This window comes from Trichosurus vulpecula, chromosome 7 (assembly GCF_011100635.1).
Source record: "Trichosurus vulpecula isolate mTriVul1 chromosome 7, mTriVul1.pri, whole genome shotgun sequence".
Lineage (NCBI taxonomy): Eukaryota > Metazoa > Chordata > Mammalia > Diprotodontia > Phalangeridae > Trichosurus > Trichosurus vulpecula.
The window spans coordinates 232,576,485-232,602,170 of record NC_050579.1 but is presented as its reverse complement, the minus strand read 5'-3'; the positions used below and the strand labels follow the sequence as shown (position 1 = coordinate 232,602,170).

Sequence of the window (25,686 nt, the reverse complement as noted above, 5' to 3'; positions counted from 1 at the left end):
ATACTAACAAGTAGAATGGTCACTAAGTGGGATGGTGGTAGTGGCTTCTTAGGTTTTCAGGTTGAGCATTGATTACCTTTGTCAAGGATTTTGCCCAAGGAATTATTGATTATGTGGCATTTGGACTAGGTGATCTCTAAAATCCTTTCCAATTATGTAATTTTGTAAGATTATGTGGTCCTGAGACATCAGAGTCTGTGAAATTTCCAGTTGTTGTTTTGATTCAAGGTATTATAGTTCCAGAGAGTCAGTCCAAGCGTCCACAAGGAAGAATGGCACATTAAATCATTTCTACTCATTAAGTCTTTAGCATTGATTATTTTATCATATTAACTAGCTGAGAATTCATAAATAAGAGTCAAGTACTATGTGAGATAGATAGAAGCCAGGAAAAAAGGCTCTGATAGAAAAGTTAGAAATATGGGCTGCTACTGGGGGAATAAGAGACAAATGTCTAAGATCAGAGTACATACAATGTGCAGAAAGAGGGTGCTTGGAAGTTAGGGAATAGTGTCTGAAATGACATGAGAAGGAAATATATGAGTGGAAAAGCAGGACCAAAACCAACACGTATTTCCTTAATGATTTTGTTAGCCTTGCTCACAGGACCAAAAGTCTAACAGCAAAGTGAGACGTGGGAATCCAGTTCAATTTTCCACTTCTTTATATAATCATAAATTTAGAACGAAAAGAGGTCATGTAGTCCAACTGAATCATTTTACAAATTAAAAGAACAAGGCCCATGGAATTTAATGATTGATCAAGGGAACACAGAGAGTAGACATCAGAGGTGGATTTGATTCTAGAACTAGTGCTTTTTTTCTACCCAAGAATTGGCTTAGTCTCTTGGTAAACATGTAGGTGGGAAAGATGGTGTTAGTGCTTCCCGCAGGCAACCTGATTAAACAACCCCAAAATGTGGAAACTAGCACTGCTCAGTAGATTTCTTTTGGGATGTCATTGGCTTTGTGATCAATCACTCTCTTTAAATTTTCTTAATTTGGAAAACTTACTGCAAAGTCCATCTTCACATTGGCCAGGGCAGTCTCCACATGGGATCCCCTTCTTATAAGGTGTAGCAAGAGTTGCAACATTATTTCCTCTAGAATATAAAATAAGTAGAATGATTGAATCACAATCATTTCTAAGGGTTACACACTGTCGACAGAAAATGCCATCTATCCTTTTGAGAAAAATCTACATAATCATGTGAGCAAACTTTCACATATAATGTGGTTGCAAAAATTCAGCAAAACTTGTAGAGTGAGATTTCTCCATTTTTCACCATGATCCACAAACACTGTTATGTACCACTGATATGCCAAGCCTGTTTTTTTTGTTTATGTTTTAATTTGATCCTCAGATTTCTATGCTCTCCTTCAAAACACATTTGCAAATTATGGAATCCTAGGTACAAGATGATATTTACTGTTGATTCCACAAGAAGCCAAACAAACCCACAAAATATTATAATCTCTCCAACACTTCATTCATTCAGCTACTCACAATGGAAAGTAAGAAGACCATTTTGAAATTGGCACACTTTTGTAAGGTGATTTAGTATATGGAAGAAGATGGGTAACTCTACTTCTTCCTATAGAAAGCTTGTACTTACAAGAAGAAAAGTTGCCTCTGTGAAATGAATTAATGGACACTATACTGCTTCCCCTAAAATAGTCAACTGAAGGAGAAATTTATTTCAAATCTCACTCTCTTTTTTTTTTTGGAAGGCAACCTGGGTTAAGTGACTTGCCCAGGGTCATATATCTAATAAGTGTCAAGTGTTGGAGGCCATATTTGAACTCAGGTCCTCCTGACTCCAGAGGTGTTGCCCAATATCTGCTTTACCTAACTGCCCCTCAAATATTTCTGGGGATTTTTAATCCAAGACATAGAGATAATTAACATATATGTATACGACTAAAAACCATTCCCAAATGAATAAGTGATGAAAGGATATGAGGACTTAAATGAAGTATTGAACTACTAACTACCATAGGAAAGTTGCTTCAAATTACAAGTAATAAAAGGTCACATCAAAACAGGCATAATAGGCAAAAAGGCATATCAAAATAATCTTGAGATTTTACCTCAGACCTAGTAAATTAGTAAAGATTTTTTAAAAAAGTGGAAACATGGGCATACAAATGCATTGTTGTTAGAGCTGTGAACTTGTGCAACCATTCTAGAAAGGAATTAGGAATTATGAAAATGAAGTTATTAAAATCATCCAGGTCTGGGGAACCTGCAGCCTTGAGGCTACATGTGGCCCTCTAGGTCCTTAAGTGTAGCCCTTTTAATGAATCCAAACTTCACAGAGCAAATCCCCTAAATAAAAGGATTTTTTTGTAAAACTTGGACTCAATCAAAAGGCCACATACAAGGACCTAGAAAGTCACATGTGTCTTCCAAGGCTACAGGGTTCCCTCTCCTGGCTAGCTGAGAGATTCAGATGGCAGGCATATATTCCAAGGAAGTAATTTACAATTTGAGAAGTTCAACATATAACAAAATACATATAGCAGAACTTTTTGTGCCATCAAAGAAATGGAAACAAAGAATACACCAGTTATCAAAGAATGGTAAAACAAATTATAGTATACGAACATGACAACATATTACTTTGGTTATAAGAAACAAATGTTGGGCGGAGCCAAGATGGCGGCTAGAAAGCAGGGACCAGCCTGAGCTCCCTGCCGAGCCCCTCCAAAAACCTATAAAAAATGGCTCTGAACCAATTCTAGAACGGCAGAACCCACAGAACAGCAGAGGGAAGCAGGGCTCCAGCCCAGGACAGCCTGGATGGTCTCTGGGTGAGGTCTATCCCGCACGGAGCTGGGAGCTGGGAATGGAGCTGAGCAGAGCCCAGCCTGAGCGGCGTGGACCAACAAGACCAGCAACCGGGCAGAGCATACCCTAGCGCCCTGATTCAGTGAGCTGCGGCAGTTACGAGACTTCTCAACCCACAAACACCAAAGACTGTGGAGGAGGTTAGTGGGAAAAGCTGCGGGAGTGGAAGGAGTTCACGGTTCGGCTTCCAGCCCTGGGGGCAGCGGAGGTGGGGCAGCTACGGCTGCTGCTGCTTCGGGCTCCAGGCCCACCTGGTGGGAGGAATTAAGTGGCAGATCAGAGCAGGGGTGCACAGCCTGCTGAAGATCTGAGCCCAGTTCGGGTTGGGGGTCCTTGGGGAAGGAGCAGTGCTGGTGCGGCAGAGCTGGCACCTCCCCCCCAAACGTGGAACATAGAACTCTGTAGTCTACAAGCAGTCATACCCCACTGAAAAACTCAAAGGTCAAGTTAGTTGGCTGGGATCATGGCCAGGCAGCGAAAACGCACCGAGATTCAGTCTCAGACTCTGCATTCTTTCTTTGCTGACAAAGAAGACCAAAACATACAGACAGAAGAAATTAATAAAGTCAAAGAGCCTACAACAGGAACCTCCAAGAAAAACATGAACTGGTCCCAGGCCATGGAAGAGCTCAAAAAGGATTTGGAAAAGCAAGTTAGAGAAGTAGAGGAAAAATTGGGAAGAGAAATGAGAAGGATGCGAGAAAACCATGAAAAACAAGTCAATGATTTGCTAAAGGAGACCCAAAAAAATACTGAAAAATACACTGAAGAAAACAACACCTTAAAAAATAGATTAACTCAAATGTCAAAAGAGCTCCAAAAAGCCAATGAGGAGAAGAATGCCTTGAAAGGCAGAATTAGCCAAATGGAAAAGGAGGTCCAAAAGACCACTGAAGAAAATACTACTTTAAAAATTAGATTGGAGCAAGTGGAAGCTAGTGACTTTATGAGAAATCAGGATATTATAAAACAGAACCAAAGGAATGAAAAAATGGAAGACAATGTGAAATATCTCCTTGGAAAAACCACTGACCTGGAAAATAGATCCAGGAGAGATAATTTAAAAATAATTGGACTACCTGAAAGCCATGATCAAAAAAAGAGCCTAGATATCATCTTTCAAGAAATTATGAAAGAGAACTGCCCTGATATCCTAGAGCCACGGGGCAAAATAGAAATTGAAAGAATCCATCGATCGCCTCCTCAAATAGATCCAAAAAAGAAATCTCCTAGGAATATTGTCGCCAAATTCCAGAGCTCCCAGATCAAGGAGAAAATACTGCAAGCAGCCAGAAAGAAACAATTTGAGTATTGTGGAAACCCAATCAGAATAACCCAGGATCTGGCAGCTTCTACATTAAGAGATCGAAGGGCTTGGAATGCGATATTCCGGAGGTCAATAGAGCTAGGATTAAAACCTAGAATCACCTACCCAGCAAAACTGAGTATCATGCTCCAAGGCAAAATATGGATTTTCAATAAAATAGAGGACTTTCAAGCTTTCTCAGTGAAAAGACCAGAACTGAATAGAAAATTTGACTTTCAAACATAAGAATCAAGAGAAGCATGAAAAGGTAATCAAGAAACAGAAATTGCAAGGGACTTACTAAAGTTGAACTGTTTTGTTTACATTCCTACATGGAAAGATGATGAGTATGATTCATGAGACCTCAGTATTAGGGTAGCTGAAGGGAATATGCATATATATATATATATGTTTATGTATATATATAAGTGAATGTGTATGTATGTATATATCTATGTGTATATATATGTGTGCCACAGCGTGAGTTGAAGATGAAGGGAAGATATCTAAAAGAAATAAAATGAAATTAAGGGATGAGAGAGCATCATACTGAGAGAGGGAGATAGGGAGAGATAGAATGGGGTGGATCATCTCACATAAAGGTGGCAAGAGGAAGCAGTTCTGTGGGAGGAGGGGAGAGGGCAGGCGAGGGAGGAATGAGTGAACCTTGTGCTCATCAGATTTGGCCTGAGGAGAGAATACCATACATTCTCAGTTGTGTATCTTACCCCACAGGAAAGAAGAGGGAGGAAGATAAAAAAAAATAAAAGGAGGGGGATGATGGAGGGGAGGGCAGATGGGGGTGGAGGTAATCAAAAACAAACACTTTGGAAAGGGGACAGGGTCAAGGGAGAAAATTCAATAAAGCGGGATGGGTTGGGAAGGAGCAAAATGTAGTTAGTCTTTCACAACATGAGTATTGTGGAAGGGTTATACATAATGATACACATGTGGCCTAGGTTGAATTGCTCGACTTCTTAGGGAGGGTGGGTGGGAAGGGAAGAGGGGAGAGAATTTGGAACTCAAAGGTTTAAAATCAGATGTTCAAAAACAAAAAAAAAAGTTTTTGCATGCAATTAAAAATAAGATACACAGGCAATGGGGCGTAGAAATTTATCTTGCCCTACAAGAAAGGAAGGGAAAAGGGGATGAGAGGGGAGGGGGGTGATAGAGGGGAGAGCTGACTGGGGAACAGCGCAACCAGAATATATGCCATCTTGGAGTGGGGGGGAGGGTAGAAATGGGGAGAAAATTTGTAATTCAAAGTATTGTGAAAATCAATGCTGAAAACTAAATATGTCAAATAAATTTAAATTAATAAAAAAAATTAACTTTGAAAAAAAAAAAAACAAATGTTAATACAGAAAATCATAGAAAGATTTACAAGGACAGATATAAAGTGAAGTAAGGTGAACCAAGAAAACAACATATCCACTGAATATAATAATGTAAATAGTAAAAACAAACAAAAAACAACCCCCACAAAACAACACAAATGGAATGTTGTAAAAGTATAAAAAATAATCCTAGGAAATATGAAAAAAATCATTCTCTGCAGTTCAGAGATGTGTAGTACTGTATATAATATCTGAATTTTTATATGTGTTGATAGTTTTTTGGTGAGTTTCTCCCTTTTCTTCCTCTTTCCCCTCCCCCACCCCTTAGAAATTTGCTTTGTGGGATGGTGCTGTGGGAGGGAGAGAAAGAAACAAGGAGACAGTAGAATCAAACTCAAATAGAAACAGAACCCTGTTGGCTTCATATTGACTAGGAAAAGCACAAATTTACATCAATAAGTTATTATATTTTTTATTTTTAAAGCATTTCCCAATTACATTTTAATCTGACAGTGGCAAGGGGCTGTGAGTTTGACATCTCTGATTTCAAGGTAATGTAAAAACAAAAGATAGCAATAAAAATATTATTTTTCAAAAGAAAAAATACTTCTGACTAATGCCCTTTCTAGGAGTCTAAGTCTTGTCTTACTCTTTTGATGTAAACTTTGAAGCCCCTGTTAAAATGGAAATATGGCAATTTGTTATCTGTAAAGCTACTGGGAGCCCCAATACTTAAAATAATGGTCCTCATACTATGCTTAGTTTCAACATGGAGTGAAGAAAACATTTTGTGTTTAGTTCCAATCCAATGCAAAACCTATGTACAAACCAGACAAATTACTTCCTACCTAATCAAATAAGAAAGCATTTGATAGAACTTTACTCACAAAAACACATGAATATGAAAATACATGAAGACTTTCCCCTTTTGTCATGATTAGGGAAGTCCTGGCATGAGTGCTTTCTCTACCACGAAAGTTCATAAAACTATGTGAATTAATAGATAAGTCTCAGGGACTCACCTTAGGCCCATAGAATTTAGGTAACTTGTCCAGTTACCTAATAAAAGTCAGTAGTAATAGGATGTGAACCTGATTCTTCCTAGTTCCAAGTTCGGCATCCCCATTCACTAGCCTTTACTGCTTTAACAATTTATTGTGTTAATAAACAGAAAACTATGCAATGCAATGATAACCATCTGCATAAGCCAATGGAAAACAATTCTTTCCAACAGACTCTTGATCCAATGGCAAAAAAGGTAATATATCCATAGGGTATACAGGTAGGTAAGAAAAATTTTCCTCAGAAATGAGGAGAAAAAGCAAAGACAATTCAGAGACACTTGCTCAGTTCTCTGAAGAGGTAGTATTCTTGCCTTTCTCTTATCTGGGTTTAGGGCATATTTCTATTAAATTTTTCTGGTTTCGGAGTAACAATCAATCAATCGATTAAGGCCAACTATATGCCAGATTTAGTGAATTGGATTTTAGTGAGGGAGGATGGTGCAAAGTCACCAGCCTCATGTTTTACCTCCAGAACCATCAATCAGGACAACTGGAGATGTCCCAGGATGTAGTGGGGAACCGTGGACTTTTCAAGCTAAGGTCCACTCAGTGGAGCTTACTTGCAGGTGCTCTGCCCAAACGTAATGTAAATTTTGTTTCTGAAACTTTTTTTTTTCCTTTTCTTTTAAAGACCAGACTTAACCCCAAATCATTCTGGCTCTCCAAATCACTCTGCCTCTCATTGATTGGTCAACACGAGGTCCCAGCCCAAGCCCCACTTAGTGGTCATCATTTGAGCCCTGATGACTCAGAGAGACTGTAAATAGCAATTGTTTCTTGTTTTGGCCAGAAATCCTTCCACTCCCAGATCTATTTTTTAAGAGGCCATTCTTTGCATTCTTATTAAGCCCTGATCACTGAATGAGCTTTGCCTCCATCAAACTGAGCTAAAGATTTTTGCTTGAAAAAGCCAAGGTTCCCCCCGCCCCTGCATCCTGGACCATCTTCAGTTGTTCTGATCTATATCTGGCCCCTGGACCCAGATGTCTATGGAGGAAAAAATGAGGCTGGTGACTTTGCACAGTCCTCCCTCATGTAAATCGAATTCACTAGCATATCATGGCACCACCTCTCTGTTGATATGGTTCTCTTAGAGAAGGAAGGACAAACAACAACCTCTAAAGGGAGAGACAACATACATACAAAGCAAGTCATATAAAGGATAAATAGGAAATAATTTACAGAGGGAAGGCACTGCAATTAAGAGGTTAGGGAATTGCAGAAGGTGATATTTTAATTGTGATGTAAAGGAATACAGGGAGGTCTAAAGTCAGAGAAGAGAAGGGAGATCATTCTAGGCATGAGGGAAAGTCAGAGACAATTCCTGTAGCCAAGTATAGAAGGTCTTGTTCACAGGATAGCCAGGAGGCCAGTGTCACTGGATCAGAAGTTTGTATCAGGGAAAAAGGGAGTCCAGAAGACTGGACAGGTAGGAGAAGTCTAGGTTATGAAGGGCTCTGAATGCCAAATAGAACATTTTGCATATGCTCCTGGAATTAATGGGAAGCCACTGAAGTTTATTGAGTAGGAAAGAATGGATCAGAGTTTTTGTTTTGTTTTTCTGAGCTTTGAGCTAAGCACCAATATTTCTCTTCTTCATTCTTTTAACACCTATGAATCCCAGTCATGCAAAATGATATAGAAGCTTGGAAAGCATTAATTGCATCAACACCCTTGTGGCAAAAAGAACAATAACAGTGGATTCTCTTCTGGCATTTTCTCCATGGCAGAAGACAACATGTTCATTTTTCCCCATCCCACCCCTACCACTCCCACACCTTAGGAAAACCACAACAACAATAACAAAAACAAAAACTAATGGTTTAACCAGCACAAAGCATTGATTATGAGAGAATGAAATGTAACGAAAATTAGATAAGTTGTGAGGGGGGTGAGAATGGTTTATATAATGAAATCCATATGTCCTTTGAATTGGTAGGACAACATGATGACCTAGAAGCACTCTTCCCACCCAATCCACCCAATGGTGGACAAATGGTGAGTGTGGCAGTGGTACAACATATGGAAGGATACAGAAAACCAATCTTGCTCATTTCATAACTTTTCACTCTAGGCTCAATTTGCCCCAGGGCAAATGGAGAGAGTTGAAATTACCCTTAGGTTGACCACATGTGGCCTCCAGGCTCAGGTTCCCCACCCCTGTCACAGACTATTTAGACAATGCAGCTGGTGCCTTATTTGTTTGGCCTGGGAAACACATCACTAGATAGAATAAAATATAGTGGGCTTTCAGAGGTCTATTATAGAAAATCTCTTGGTCAGGATTTTTATATGTGTCTGGCTGAGTTTCTTTAGGACAGAAGATACTTTCAGGGAGTAGTGTGGGTATTCTGAGGTACAAGGGGTAAGTGAAGAAAGGAGAGAATACTTGTTTCTCTAGACCATAAACATACCTATTCTTTATTACTAGACTAAATAACATACATATCTAGATGTCTTGATATAGCTCCCCTTTGTCTTTCTATACTACAAAACCTAAAAGAAAAACAATAGTGACGATGTTATTAATGTTTTATTAGTAATATTAATAACTTCTGGGAATTGGTGTTCTCTGTATTTAGAACTTGAGGACCTGAGTTCAAATCCAAGCTTTGACACTTACTATTTGTGAGATCTTGGGGAAGTCACTAACCTCTGTGTTTCTTCGTTTCATTGGCAGGAAAATGATTAAATGTGAAAAGATAATCCCTAAAGTCCAAACCATCCCTAGCAATATGAACCTATTTAAAGGTAAATTTGATAGCCAAGAAGTGGAAGAATCATGATTATGCATCCTAGGAAGTCTATTTATTAGCTATTGAATCATCAATGTATGCTTTATAAAAATAACCCCTAAAGGAAATGTTGGTTTGAATTTCACTTTTGCAACAATTAAAAGGGTAAATTATGATGCTTTAAGTAGATATATTTTTAAGAACATCTAAGTACAGATTTATACATACCCATGGCAATAGTGACATGTATAGAAATATTTAAATGTCTCCTGATTGGGGCAATGAGTGACACCACAGCCAATCATATAAGAAGTGGCCCAAACAGTCTGAAAGGACAAAAAAACAATGTGGTTATCAAATTTAAGTTATCTTTTTAAACACATTTTTAAAAGCATGAATCCTTATATGCCAATGTTTTACAAAAAATATTTTGAGTCTTCAGATGCTTTAAAAAAAAGCCTATATGAGGAAGTCATAAAAATTCGTCTTTGCTCACATTCTTAGGCCTTACAATCCATCTAGCTTGAACCAAAGGAAATCAAGGAGAAAAAAAGAAAATAACCTGGAAGCCAACAAAGAATCTGATGATTCATCTTTTCAAAATTTTCTTTTGTATTTTTATGGGAATTTTATGGACCTCTATTTCAAAGTTTTGAGAAGATGGTGCCTGATTTTCTTCCTGGACAATCATTAGAAAATCAAGCGAGCCATATATGTTAAAGCTTGGGCACTCAAAACTCCAACCCCTTTTTGTTAACGGACAAGATGACAGTTCTTCGGGTAATTATCAATGAATAAGCACACATTTCACTCAACAGAAAAGCATATTTAATGACAATTATCCAACATGTGGGCTATGAGGGATATTTCTGTCTCAATGATGAATTCACTAACTTAATATGATTTCTGTAACTCAAGAGTCTAATCTTTAACGATAGCACCCAAGTATTCCTGAAAAGACAATGGAAAGAAATCATCAATTGATACTTATCCTGGACCCAGCAGACCTACCCTATAGTGGTCAGACAAGAACAAAGGGAGGTGATATTCAGCTGAGAAGTAGAAAATAGGAGATACTAGCCACTTACTTCTCTTCCTATGCCCAATAGGAAATATTAAAGGAATCCAAATTGGTTTCCACAGAAAATTACCTCTTCCATTCAGCCATATAACTTGTGTTGGGGCCCAATTTTCCAAGGAAATATTTTGCATTTTCTTCTGTTTTTTTATTCTTTTGGTTTTGTTTGATTGATTCTTAAAGCCCTGTGGAGTCATCAGCTTCCACTTGTCCAGCCGTAATTTTTTAGGAGCAATTTTCTTTGGTTAGCTTCTTTGCCTCATTTCCATTTGGTCAATTCTACTTTTTAAGGAATTGTTTTCTTCAGCAAATTTTTCTACATCTTTTTCCATTTTTTGGTGTTTTCTTTATCAAGCTGTTGACTTGAACTATTGTCTCTTTTTTCATGATTTTCTTTCATCATTCACATTTCTTCTCCCAATTTTTCTTCTACTTTATTTGATGTTTAAAGTTCTTTCTGAGCTCTTCCAGGAGTTCTTTTTGGGACTGAGACTGATGAGGGCACAGTCTCTGGGAACCCCTAGAACCCTTGAACTCTCCTTGAATCTTCCCACTTGATCTGGCCTTGGCCTGAGGCTATAACCATTAGGCCCAAATGCTTACCACGCCCAGCCCTCTATTGTCCAGCTGTTTCCCACCCTTAATCCTGTTTCCCATCCTTAATCCTGATCAAAATATCTATACCCTAGCTCTGTTACCCTAGCCCTTTATTGTCCGTCATTTCCATGTAGCCTTCAGCTATTTCCCACCCTGGAGTCTGACCTCATCCCAGTCCCTTCAAGCTCCTCCTTAGACTCCTCAAGTCCCTCCCTAGACCCCTCCTCTGGTCACCCCAGACCACCCCTCAATCCCTCCCACAATCTTTGTGCATATAATCTCCATCTTGCTTCCATGAACGTGCTCAGATCCAATCTAGCTCAGATTGATCTGGCCTGCTTTCCTTACAGGCGTCACAAGGGGTGGGATCTCTTGGGGCAGGCCTATTGGGGCAGGCCTATTTGGCTAACTCTTAATAAACTTTGTCTTTTCCCTTGGCTGAGAAAGCTTGAGTCAAATTCTTTCGGCAGGACCCGGTGTGTCAGTACTTTGGGGTGTCGAGCACCCCTTACCTCAAACCCTCTTCAAGACCAGTTCTCATTTTTCTTTGAGGCTTTGAATAAAAGAGTTTTCACACTGTCGCCCTTTTCTGAACTTGTGTTTTGATCATCTGTCACCATAATAACCTTCTATGGGTAGGTTCTTTTCTTGTTTCTTTTTTTTTGCTCATTTTCCCCCAGCCTATTTCATTACTTTTGAAATTTAGCTCTGCTCCTGGGTAGAAGGGGCACTGTCTCAACCTTCTTGTGCTGGGGGCTTCAGGCCCTGGCTGATAGTCTGGTGTTTCATTGGTGCCTCAGGGGACATGGACACTCACTCGGTGCTGTGCTAGGGGAGGGGAAGGTCTGGAAATGCAGAGGACCTTTCCTAGTTCCCCTAATTGCTAGTGCTTTTTTCTCTCTGATTACCTTCAGTTTACTTTGAATAAATGTTTTACATATTTCTAGATGTTCAAAATGCTTTCCCCATTAAAATGCAGTATCCTTGATGGCAGTGTTAAAGTTCACTTTTTCTTTGTGCTTAGCACATAGTAAATGTCTGTTAATTGCATATATAGTCTCTCAAATTGTTATCACTGTTCATCTTTTGCTCTTGAAAAGGACCAAATGATATCCCAAATGTGATGTCTTGACTTTTGAGTGAATTTGATTTGAGTGAGGCTGAGCTGTGCAAAATTGTCAGCCTCATTCTCTCCAGGGTCATTGGAGTCCAGGGGCAAGACAAAGGTTAAGATGATTGGCAATGGCCCAGGATGCAGTGGGTGACCTCGCCCTTTCTAAATTCTTTCCTATGTCACAGTTTGTATGGGGCTACAACCATTTAATGATTAAGAGTCAGATAAGAATTGAAACAAAAATGGCCTAATTTACTATCCCAAAGTGTTCAGTCTTTGAGAGGAAATTTCTGGCCAGAACAGAAAACAAGTGCTATTTACATTCATCCTAAGACATCAAAATCTAAACAAAGAGACACAAAGGCTTGGACTGGGCTTGTTATTAGCCATTCAATGAAACTCTGAATGATTTGGATTTAAAAGCTTAGTCAAGTACCACCATTTAAAACACAATGACTTGTTTTAAAAGCCTGCTTTTCAGAGCTATGTTTAAAAAAATAAAGACTGAAAACTGTTCCAGCTTTCTGAAGAAGGAGGAGGAGGAAGAGGAGGAGGAGAAAAGAGGAAGGAAGGAAGGAGGGAAGGAAAAAAGGGAGGGAGGGAGGAAGTAAGGAATAATAGCTGCATTTCCAACTTTTGTTTGAATTGGCAGATTGAGTACCCAGAGGGCAGCTACTAATACTCTCAGACAACATGGTAAAGACTGTTAATACAGAGCCTTCTATTAAGAAACTGGTTTATCCCTTCCCACAAATACACACAGAAACCATGGGAAGAGTAGGCTTAAACATGACCATAAGACTAGTAGGGCACACATATAAGAAATATGTGTGACAGAGTTTAACTCCCATCATGTCCTCTGGATGTCTTTCTTTCTGTGTAGAGACCTCATGCAGAATGCTTGTTCGTGTTATTGTTCATCCTCTGTCTCAAAGAGGACCAATGACATCACAAGCATTCTGTCTTGACTTTCGACTGAATTGGATCCGAGTGAGGTAGAGCTGTGCAACTGATGAGGGCACAGTCTCTGGGAACCCCTTGAACCCTTGAACTCTCCTTGAATCTTGCCACTCGACCTGGCCTTGGCCTGAGGCTATAACCATTAAGCCCAAATGCCTACCTTGCCCAGTCCTCTATTGTCCAGCTGTTTCCCACCCTTAATCCTGTTTCCCATCCTTAATCCTGATCAAAATATCTATACCCTAGCTCTGTTACCCTAGCCCTTTATTGTCTGTCATTTCCATATAGCCTTCAGCTATTTCCCCCACCCTGGAGTCTGACCTCATCCTTAAGTCCCTCCCTAGACCCCTCTTCTGGTCACCCCAGACCACCCCTCAATCCCTCCCACAACCTTTGTGTATATAATCTCCATCTTGCCTCCATGAAGGAGCTCAGATGGGTCTGGCCCTCTTTCCTTACAGGCGTCGCAAGGGGTGAGATCTCTCAGGGCAGGCTTATTTGGCTAACTCTTAATAAACTTTATCTTTTCCCTTGGCTGAGAAAGCTTGAGTCGAATTCTTTCGGCAGGACCCGGCATGTCGGTACTTTGGGGTGTCGAGCATCTCTCACCCCAAGCCCTCATCATTTATGGTTCCCTGAACCGGGAAGCACTGCTAATCTCAAGTTCTTCTCCAGCCAAGACTGAAGGTATGTGAGCCTCCCCCTCTCCCAATCCCCCTCCTCACTCTCCAAACATTTTGGATGTGCTTCTCGGGCCTGACCTCAGCAGGTCCCAGTGGGTTAGACAGCTTGGTCCAGTGGTCTCAGTGAGTCAGACAGTCACGCTGTCCTGGTCAACCTGACGCTATCAGGTGGTTCTCGGTGGGTTGGACAGCTTGGTCCAGTGGTCTCAGTGAGTCGGACAGTCACGCTGTCCTGGTCAACCTGACGCTATCAGGTGGTTCTTGGTCCAGTCGGACAGCTCAGTCCAGTGTTCTCAGTGGGTTGGACAGCCACGCTGTCCTGGTCAACTCAACCTGATGCTATCAGGTGGTTCTCGGTCCAGTGGTCATGTCAAAGGACATGGACGGATGCCCCATCCGGAAGCATGTGCCAGATCCTTTCAATTGTTTCGGCGCTGGGAATTTGGGAAAGTTTCAGGTACCTTCTGTATATTTTGTTTTCTTGTTTTATTTTGTTTGTCTCCCGACAATTATTCCTAACTTCTCCTTTACTAAGGAGGAAGGAATTTCCAGCCAAAAGGACCCCATGCCCTGCCTCTACTGCAGGCCCTGCAACATCTATCACCATGGGCCCTACCCCCAAGGCAATCCCTACTCAGGTTCCAGCCTCGGGCCCTGCCCCCAAGGCAATATCTCCTCCCCTAGCCCCTCTCTCTGAGGTGGCTCCCACTCAGGTCTCCCTCTCTGACCCCTACCCCTCCTCAGGCACTAGCTGATCTTCTCCCTTGCTAGCCAGATGCCCTGGCCTTGCAGTCTAATCTACCTCAGTCGGCAGCTCCCAGCCCCTCCCTTACCAGAAGGGAGACTTCCACAGCGCCTTCAAGGCTTTTTCCTCTAAGGGAAATGCCTGCCTCACCTGCTGGGACAAGGAGAGTGCATGTTCCATTCTCCATTTCAGATCTCCTTCAAATTAAAGAAAAACTGGGGAGATACTCAGAAGATCCCACTAAGTTTACTGAGCCTCACACTCTCTCCTCTGGAATCATCCAAGTTCAGCAGCAAGACTAGTCTCTCTGTTTTGAGAATTTAGATAACATTCTCTCAGATAAATGTTCTGAGATTACCAGCTTGAAAGCAGAGCAATGATTGATGGATTTAGGACATTGCGGTCCATCAAATTATTTGCACATGATTGCTCCAAAGCCTTAAAAATTATAAATATCAAAATTAGAAATCACAGTATTGGGGACTATGAGGAGGTTACAACTACTGAGTTCATATGTAAGAAAAATATGAATTTTTTGAGTTTTTAACTCGTAAAGTATTGATGAATCAATTATCAATAGGAAACTATGATTTGAGTTATTGGAAGAGATAAGAAACCTTTGAAAAGGAGCTTTAGGAAAAGATAGAAGGAAACTAGCAGGAAGAATAAACTGAGAGCAGGAAGATTTATAAGAAGCAGCAAAGAGAAGACTTAAAAGACTTCCAGGTGAGACATCTGACTCTTTAGCTGCTTTGCTGGGAATTTGCTGATTGGAAAAGGGGCCTGGATTTGCCAGGTATTTGCTAACTGGAAGAGAATCATCGTGTTGTGGATTATCTGGAGAAAGTCTGAAGCAGCTCTTGGAAGTCCATTGGAAAAGTATTGATTTCCCTTGCTATATGAAGAGCTATAAAAGTTTATTACTTTTAAATAATATATGTGTATATATATATATATATATAGCCTGAGGGAGGCAAAACTTCTCAGAGGTGCCTATGATGCCTCCTACTGTCCACACCACTTTGGGAGGGAAAAGTAGAGTAGAAAAAGTCAGGCACTATACCTACAATTTGCTGTGAAAAGCAACTTATAGATAAATAGGGAAAAAATAAAGCAGAATCCTCTGTTGCTTCCAGATCTAAGTAAATTAAAAGTTCTCTGACTAAAGGAACTGTTTATCATTGAAAATGAGTAACTTTTTTTTTTCTCTCTCAGCATCTTACCAGAGGCAGTTGCAAGTGACAAAATAATATTATTACTTTATCAATTTGTAAGAATAAGAGTGGTCTTCTCTACCCACAGAGAAATTAAGACTACTAAGGGAAGCCCCTAGCAAAGAAGCTTTGTTTCATGCAGATTGTTCTTGAAGGGCCAAGGGCATTGAAACCTAGATTCAGGAGTTATGAGTTTTCCTAGGCACAGCGGTTTCCCTACTTATTTAAATTCCTGTTAGGTTTCTGTAAATTTATGTGAACTTTCCCATGGATAATCTGTGCATTAGAGGGAGAATATGATCCAGGTATATTGCTGGATTGTTAGTTTATGATTATTATTATTTTCGGTTTTATTGAATAAATTTTATGGTTACCATTTGTTTTATCATGTTGCTTAGTGAATATTTTAAGATGAATCAAAGATGACATGGTGACAGATTTTGTGTGAATAGGAAGCACAAAAGGGAAGGCTGAGGAGATGTAACAACAATGCTGCTTGCAGCTACTATGGCTGTGTAAGATCAACAGCACCAGCACACAGGAGGGCTGCTAGCAGAGGTTCTTTGATTTACTTTTCTAAGAAAAGCAACTTTAGGAGGTTAACTATTTTATTTCAACTAAACTACACATATCATTCACTTAGTTCAGGGGAAAAAGGCAGCACCCTGAACTTCAGAGAGAATACAAACAGAAATTACAAGAATACATTATATAAACAAATATAAGCAAATGAACATGAATCCGTAGATAGGCTTCTAGCCTTCTAACTATAGCAATGAATACAGTTACCAGAGAGAGAAACACCAACACCTGGGTTTTCAAAGTTGGGGAGTTCCAACATCGGCTACCCAGAGTCTTGTCTTCCTATGAGTAAGCCCCCAAAATAAAATGCCTACCTTAGATCATATATACTTCTCAAGGGCCTGGGGCCTGGGGTTTTTTGGTTTCTTAAGCAGGTCATGAAGACTCTTGATTCAAAGACTCCACATTGAAACAAAGGCAAGACTCATCAAAGGCATGTGATTACCTCAGTGCTGAGAAGCATTCCAGAACAAAAGAAAACAAAAAGTATCACTTTGTTTGCCCTTACATTTGAAAGGCAAGACTCATCAAAGGTACTTGACTGCCTGAGTGCTGAGAAGCACTCCTAAAGAAAAAAAAAACAAGGGCAAAAAGTCCTACCCTGCTTGCCATCACAGGAGATACAGTGGAGAATAGTAGGAGTATATTTCTCCTGCAGCAGAGTCACCCCTCAAATTGCAGAAGTGTAGAATTGACGGTATTACCTGTGTGTTGGGGTCCTGTGGTCATCCTCTCTATTCCATGGCATATGATGGAGAGACTCAGAGCTGCTTATATAACGGCCAGTTGTGGTTAGAGAGAGAGAAAGAATATGTGGCTTCCATTGCCCACATGGGCAGGTCTAAAGCTATGCCCATGTTACATAATTTTGAAAAAAAGAAAATGTGATTTCTGTCTTGATAAAAGAAAATCATAATGGAGGAGGCATTTGAACCGGGTCATAAAGAATGGATGTAAACAGACATAGGTAAGAAGACACGCTACACATAAGACATTAATGTGAGCAAAACCATAGAGGTGAGAAAATATGGAAAATATCCAGACATAGTGAGTAATATAATAACTCTCCAAAGTTACCAGTGATCTCATAGTTGCCATATCTAATGGCCTTTTCTCAATCCTCTTTTTCCTCAATCTCTCTGGAGCATTTGACACTGTTAATCACATATCCTCCTTGATATTCCACTCTCTCTGGATTTTCAGGATGCTGCTCTTTGCTGTTTCTGCTCTTGCCTATATTACTGCTCCTTGTCAGTCTCCTTTCCTGGATCCTCATCCACATCATTCCTTCTAACTGTGTACATATCCCTCAGGGTTCTGTCCTGGATTCTCTTCTCTTCTTCTCCTGTACTACTTAACTTGGCAATCCCATCAGTTCCCATAGGTTTAAATACTATGATGATGATTCCCAAATCTACTATCCTGCTCCAATCTCTCTTCTGATCTCCAAAATCTCATCTCCAATTGCCTTTCAGACATCTCAAAAGGTATGTACAATAGACATCTTTAGCTAGACATGTCTAGAACAGAGCTCATTATCATGATCTTTCTCCATAAACCTTACACATTCCTATTGCTATGGAGCTGAACACCGTCCTTTTAGGCCCTTAGGCTCACAACCTAGGGGTCATCCTGGATTCCTCATTATCTCTCACCCTCCATATCTAAGCCATTGTGAATGCCTGTTAATTTAAACTCTGCTGCATCTGCTGAACACACCCCCTTCTCTCTTCTGACACTGCCACCACTCTGGTGCAGTCTCTCATGGATTATTTCAATATCCAGCTGGTGGGTCTGCCTGCCTCAAGTCTTTCTCCACTCCAATCTATCTTTCATTCAGCCACCAAAGTGATTTTCTTAATGTTCAGTTTCAACCATATCACTCCTCTATTCAAGTTCCAGTAGCTCCCCATCTCCTCCAGGATTAAATACAAAATGGAATGTTTGGCATTCAAAACCCTTAACAACCACCCCCTCCTACCTTTCCAATCTTTTTATATCTTATTCCTTGCCACATGCTGTTCCATCCAATGACACTGACCTGCTATATGTTTCACAACAAGACATTCCATATCTCAGCTCCAGACATTTTCTCTGGTTGTCCCTTGCTTGCAATGCTCTCCCTCCATAACTCTGCCTACTGGCTTCCTTAAAATCTCACATAAAATCATATCTTTTACTAGAAGCTTTTCCCAACCCTTCTCAATTCTGATGTCATCCTTCTGTTAATTTAAACTTTGCTACATCTGTTCAATACACCCCTTTCTGTCTTTTGACACTGCCACCACCCTGGTGCCGTCCTTCATGGATTACTGCAATATCCTGCTGGTGGGTCTGCCTGCCTCAAATCCTTATTTCCTATTAATCCTATAGATAGCTTGCTTTGTCTATATTTGTTTGCATGTTGATTGTAAACTACAAGAGAAGAGAATATCTCTTGCCTTTTTTTTGGTACCTTCAGGTTTAAAGCAGAGTTTGGAACATTATAGGTGCTTTAATGAATATTTATCAATTGATTAATTAGTTGCATTTGTTATATAAGTAGATGAAAAGTGCATTTTGTCCAGACTATTTTATGTAGGCTGACTGCTTAGACAGACAATAATCTGTTCCCAGGATGAAGTAAAAAAAAATATTACTTTATATCTCATTTGGGAAAGTGTCTAAGACTTTAAAAAATTCCAATCTCATTGATGCAGATTACTATTTCTTTAAAACCAATATTCTTCTGATGATACCATATGGGGGAGAAGCACAGAACACCACAATTTCTGAACTAAAATTAGGAATAATTGAAGGGTAAAGGAAAGACCTATAGTGACTATAAGTGGGCTACAGGATGTGTGTTGCCAAGAATGATCTGTACATTAAAAGTGTCCTAAAACATTTTATCAAGGACATTGTATTGGCAACCAAAAATGGGCTCCTTAGCACCTAGTCAACAAGTGCCCTTGACTAGTTTGGCTTTTTCCCCTGAACTGAATGCTGTTTATATGTTGGACTGGAGTAAGCTTGTCGGCCCCTTCACCTTGCTTCCCTTGCTTAAGCTGATGGAAAGAACCTGTGCTTTCCCGGTCAACCCCTTCACCTTGCTTAAGCAGATTGAAAGAACCTGTGCTTTCCCCGGCATACCTTACACCCCCGCAGAAGCCAGATGGTTAAAAGCAGCTCCCGTTGGAGCCAGAGGCTGCTATAGCCACAGCCACAGCCACAGCCACAGCCACAGCCACAGCCGAAGCAGGAGCTGCCAGTAGCAGAGCTGACCTACGGGAGGAAGCTGAACAAGGACTTCAGGCCAGTGGGTAATCTTTTTACCATAGAGGGGGAAGCATGATTTTGCTTTACACAGTCATGCTTCTCTGTAGCCTCCTGGTTACTCTTTCAAGGCGTACTTATTGGGCCTGGAAGCTTTTGATCAATATATCAAAATGGGGTTGCTGGTTCATGGGTTGGTTACTGTGGAGCCTAAATATATGTTTTGATTCTTCTACCTTCTACTTTGAGAGTTTCTTATATCTGGCGGTTCCGAACCTTTCAGACATGTTTATGATCCTCTTTGAGATTATAAACTCTGCCCTCCTAATACAGACATATATAACAAGGAAAGGAGGCAGGCCATTCTCAGTGAGAATAGGAAACAACAGCCCATGCTAGAAATTCTCTCCAGTGTACAAGAGGGGACCTTTCTACAATTATGGGAAAATCATCTACAAAATATTTATGTGTGTATGTGTGAAAACATTGATGAGAACAGAATCACGAAGAAGGTTCAATTTTCATCTGATGAGGGATTGCCATCACTAATGGAATCACAGAAGTGCCATTGTATTAATTGTCAAAACTTATGGCAAACAAGTATGTACTTCTTGAGTTAGATGGGAACATATGTATAAACTAAGCACAATGTAAAAGTAGGAATCTGAAAGTAGAAATACAAAATTCCATAGCAGCCATTGGTTTTCTCTCTCAGTTATCCCAGGATTATGTTGAACAAAAAGCAGAAAGCCAAAAAACTAGCAAAAATGTTGAGGGGGCATCTCTGAATGTTACAGGGCTACCTAATTCACTTTCCTGCAGTAAATCGCATAGGTATTACTTTGCAATTGTTCTCTGAGTGTTTCATTGTACCATCTTATCAGTTCAAAGATAAACTTCTTTGGGGGGGGTCGTGTATGTGTCATATTTCTCTTGTATTATACATAATACATAGTTGCATAGCACTGGGCTCGCCCCAGTATAGACATTAATATACAGAAAATATTTTAAGAATGATCAGGTTGAGAAACTGATTGGTCATTCATTCTTGAAGAAGACCAAAATGACATCATTCTGTAGTGTCACATAGCTATTAAGTGTCTGAGGCTATATTTGAACTCGGGAAGATGAGTCTTCCTGGCCTGGTACCTTATCTGCTATACCACCTAACTTTCCCTTATTTACTCTTATCCTTATATAATTAAAGATGCATTGCTACTCTGTATGAAATATCAATGCACATCTTACCTGAGTATAGTGGCCAACAACTGATTCTGGTTTTGTTGGTCCAGATCCATATGTGAAGTTTTTTGACTCATCATACCACATCTGGATTACATCAGACCATGAAAGGGGATGGGAGGCAAACAACAAATTTTCTCCACATAAACTGTCTGGAGGCATAGAAATCTTAGGGTCATTCATTATACAGTTTGAAATAGAATGTAATCTATTTGGGAGCAAGGCTGTTATTTAATTTTGTCTAATCCCATGACTTGCATATATTAGGTCCTTAATAAATCCTTTTGCTGTGGGATTTAAAGCAAATCAGCCATATTTTTTCTTTCTTATTTTAAAAATACTCTATCTTACTGATATTATTGAAAAAGTGACATATGATATGACCAAATTAGTCACATCACTGATTATTGGTTCAGTTTTCTGTTTTTAGTGGCTAATCTCCATGTGCTCCCATGGACTGACCATGTAATACTGCAGTTTTGTAGTTGATAGGCCAGAGGACACAACTCACCATGCAAATATAATTGTGTGTGTGTATTTGTGTGTATACACACATACATATATACATTTAGATATGTATGTATGAAATCTAGAAACATAAATATACAATAGAGAATATGACATATTATGGATGATATATATCATATAAAAATATTACATATATGGAAAATATAAGTAAGTTATATAAAATATTTATTATCTATATATTAGTTAAATTTTATAACATATTATTATATTCTATCACGTTAGATACTTAGAAATTGGAATTAGAGAAAGTTGATCTCCGTAGCACAATAAAACTGTTAGAGACAACTAAGGTGTCCAATCATAACAACTAAGATCTAAATCTGGAAAGGATTTTAGATATCACCTAGGTCAACCCATTCGTTTTTATAGATAATGAAATTGAAGACTAGAGAAATGAAGTAGTTTGCCTGAAGTCACTCAGGTGTTATGAGACAAAGTGCAGATTGAAATTCAGATTCTGTCACTCCAGGTTCAACACACTTTCCTCAGTACCACACTGCTGCTTTTGAATTGCTAGACCTGGGACTTGGTGAGTCTATATCTATCTCTCTCTAGCTCTATCTGTTCTCTCTCTTTGTTTATCTAGCCTCTGAGTACCTATATGCCTTATCTTAAGTTGAACTCAAGTCTTTTTATTTCAGTATGGTTTTAAGAGAAAGCGTCATTTACTGTATTAAAACTTTCCATGTTATGTGAGTAAACCCAATCCCAGCATATGTCGACCAAACCTGCATATCAAACTTTCTCTAAAAATATTTTTCAGCTTCGTTTACCATTATTATTATGATAATTATTCTACTGTTGTTCTTTTGGACTATAGTGAAGAGGCAGTATACTTTTATACTACTTACTACTTAAGCATAAATCATCTTACTTAGTTTTATCTGTGTATGAGTTCTTTGAAAGAAGGAACTACTTAAGTTTTGCCAATTATAGTCTTGGTACCCAACAGAATATCTGATATCTAGTAGAGTATATCTGATATATAGTAGAGATTTATTAAATGTATATTGAATTTCATTTACTTTCAGAGAGAAAGTTGAAGAAAACTAGCTGTGGTTGCTGAGAGAGAGCATGTGCTTCTGGTATATTTCTACTGTATGGCTTTCTGGAAAAAGCCAAAGAATGACAGGTATAACTTGCCAACTCAACTTCTATGTAGTCATAGAAGAACAGTAATTATCTCTTGCTGGCATGTAAGTGCCAGGAGGATAATTTGTGCATTTATAAAAGGTGGCATCTGCCAAATTCCTCTTGGGGCATAATCCTTTTATAAAATAGATCCATTTCAACTTGCTCAGCCAACATTAACATAGAATATTCTAAGACTGTCAATTGCATATGTAATATTTCATGTAAGTAATATTTATTTACTGGTGACAAAAAGGAAATAACTCTGAAGAATATCCTTAGGGTCTAACTGCATGTGTAGTATGAAAAGTACTGCCGAATTGCTAAACTTTGGAGTAGCTGAGAATCCCTTTAGGAAAGCCATAACAATATACCTACCTGTAATCACCCTCTTAAATTGGGGACTATGTTCCTGCTTACACTCCTTTGACCAATTTCTGGCATTTTGTGCAGCATTTTCATTCCATTCCTAAGTCAAAGATTAAGAATCTGTCACATAATGTTGTAACTAGCTTATAACACATTTTCTTGATAATTAAAGTCAACTTAGCATATTCATTAATTCTAATCCATGAAATATTCTCATAGTTTTGGAATAGCTAAAAAAATAATGGTTGGTGTTAAATCTTTCCAAGGTAATACTTGGAGCAACATTTGGGGAACTGAGAAATAATTTTAACATGCTCAAATTACCCCCCTATGCAAAAACCCATCCTATTTTTAAACACAGATTTTCTCCATGTAATACTATGCATTCTTGCAATTACACAATCTCCATGGAATTAAAGTTGTAGGTAAACTGAGATCAAGTAGGAAGATACATGGTGAAATAAGCCTCATCAGTGATAAACTATGTGCAAGAAGTAGCTAAGGATATAGAAATGTATGATTAGAAAAAAAGGTGGACCAGTCATATGCTGAGACAGAACATGACATATAAAAAGACTTATATGAAGGTCTCTTCTGTAGGGAGATATACAGAAGAATTTGGAGAAGCATTACAAAGGTATATTATAGGTCTAAATACAATATTCTATGATTATGAACATGGGTTTAAATTTTTACTCTGCTATTGACTAACTGCAAGCAGTCACTTCTGTAGATCTGTTTTGTTTTTTTACTGGACCTGTTATTTCACTGAGGTATGGACTTCGGGATGAGAAAACTCCTTCTACCAATGCAAAATGGTACCTATTCTTCAATTTATAGTCTGAGAAAGTTGCCTCAGACATTGAGAAGCTTAGTAACTTAACACAGGGCCTCATCTCAGAGTCTGTATAGCAGAGGCAGGTTTGAAATCATCATTTTCTTGACTCCAAAGCCAGTTCTCTATTCACTGAAACATGTTGTGTCTCTGTTTATATTTCCATCAAGTTAGAAATCTTTATCGTACCTTCCAGATGAAATCTTTATAATTCTAATGACTCCCAAGGATTAAGTTTCATAATTTGATAAGTTAATGTCTCTGTAATTTCAGTGATGCAAGGATTCTGAAAATCATCCATGCCTACTTAACTTATGAGATTCTTGTCCAAGAACCTCCAGAGGAGAGCCACATAATTTATATCTTCCTAAAATAATGTAATATCAATGCAACATATTCCCAAAAGGGTTTTGGGGATTCCCTTTGGCAGGTGACTGAAAGACCTATCAAAATGTATTTTAGAGCAAAGAACAGACATCCTTAAACTAAAATTATGGGCATATACTCCCATCTTGTGGTAATTTGGGTGAATTACTTTTAAGTACCCATCTGATTTTATATTTAATACTATTTGGTGTCTTTTTTTAAACTGGTTAGTGCAGCACAATATGGTCCAGGTAATATGGTTCCTTAGGACACAATGATAAGAAAAGAAAGATGAAAGAATCCATTCCTACTTAAGCCATTCAATTTCATATGGATTAAAATTACATCCCATGGCCATTTAAAATTTACAAATAGATGCAGTTATAGAGAATACATACTTAAAAATGAAATATGTCCCCATTATTGCAGAAGCAACTCAAAATATTAGAGGAACTAATACCGATTTATTATTTTTATGTTGTCCTAATTGCTCTGGGTCAAGAGCAAAGGGGCCTTAGTTCTTGTCCCTGTACAGTCACTAATGAGGCACATGACCTATAAAGAGTTATTTTTTCAGTATCTATGACTTCAGTATCCTCACCTATGAAATGAGAGTACTCAAATACAGCATCCAAAATTGTCCTTCCAACTCTAAAATTTTTATGAAGCCATTCATACTATCTTATCTCATGTACCATGTGCCTAACTGCATCACTTGTAAAATGATTTTATAATTGCAGTAAATTCAGAAAACCCTCAAGCTTTCCTAGAATATATCTTAGACCAAAACCAGCTCTCAATCTGGAGTTCTTTTTGGGTTTAGAGATGATTCATCCTGAATTTGACCACCATGTCAATCTTCCTAAAATGTTTTTTTTTCTCATATTACTTTCATGTTCAAAAATTTACTATTTTTCATTGGATCAAATCCAATTTTCTTATCTTGTCATTCAAGGGTCTTTATAATCTAGAACCATCCTAATTCTGTAATTTTGTTCTTCAATATGAACCATCCATTCTAGGCTGGCTATTTTCCCTTCTGTCCTCTATATACACTTTTATTTTTGTTATCTTCTAATGTGAAAAATCCTATTTTCTTTGTCTATACTTATTTAAATGTTTATTTTTTCATGCTTATCCTGTGTTCTGACTCTTCTGTGAACTTTCTGGACAACTATGCATATATATGCATAGGCTATTTTTATAATATATACCTATGATTTTATGTATGTGAATTATGTATGTCAGAAGGCAGTTAGGTGGCTCAGTGTAGTTTGGGGCCTGGAGTCAGGAAAACCTGAGTTCAAATATGGTTTTATTCACTTACTGTGTGACCCTTGGTAAGTCATTTAACCTCTGTTTGCCTTAGTCTTTCATTAGAAAAGGAAATGGCGAACCACTCCAGTAACTTTACCAAAAAAAGTCCATGGTCAGCATAGTCCATGGGGACTTGAAGATTCAGACATGAATGAATGACTGAACAATTAAGTATGTATACACATATAGACACACATGCATAATTTTCATATATGTGTATGTAAACAGTGAATGGAGGCACAGAGGCTATCAGGTCAGGCAGCTGAAGAAGTGAAAAATAGCAGAAGTAGTTAATGGTTCCACTCTGATGCCCACTGAAGACAAGGAATACCAGAGAAAAATTAATTTGGACTAATTGTTTCACATGCATTGGTCTCA

The 25,686-nt window shown here is 38.8% G+C and overlaps 1 protein-coding gene across 1 annotated transcript in view; it reads right to left on the bottom strand.

Moving 5' to 3' along the window:
• Positions 1-838: 838 nt before the first annotated feature.
• The window catches only part of LOC118857835 (serotriflin-like), a 54,881-nt gene continuing 30,033 nt past the window's right edge, over positions 839-25,686 (bottom strand). The window contains exons 3-7 of the mRNA XM_036768338.1: positions 22,800-22,890; positions 20,769-20,914; positions 9,521-9,618; positions 1,014-1,102; positions 839-897 (exon numbers count right to left, since the gene is read on the bottom strand). Coding sequence (XP_036624233.1) covers positions 839-897; positions 1,014-1,102; positions 9,521-9,618; positions 20,769-20,914; positions 22,800-22,890 — 483 coding nt within the window. The remainder of the gene's footprint in view (positions 898-1,013; positions 1,103-9,520; positions 9,619-20,768; positions 20,915-22,799; positions 22,891-25,686) is intronic.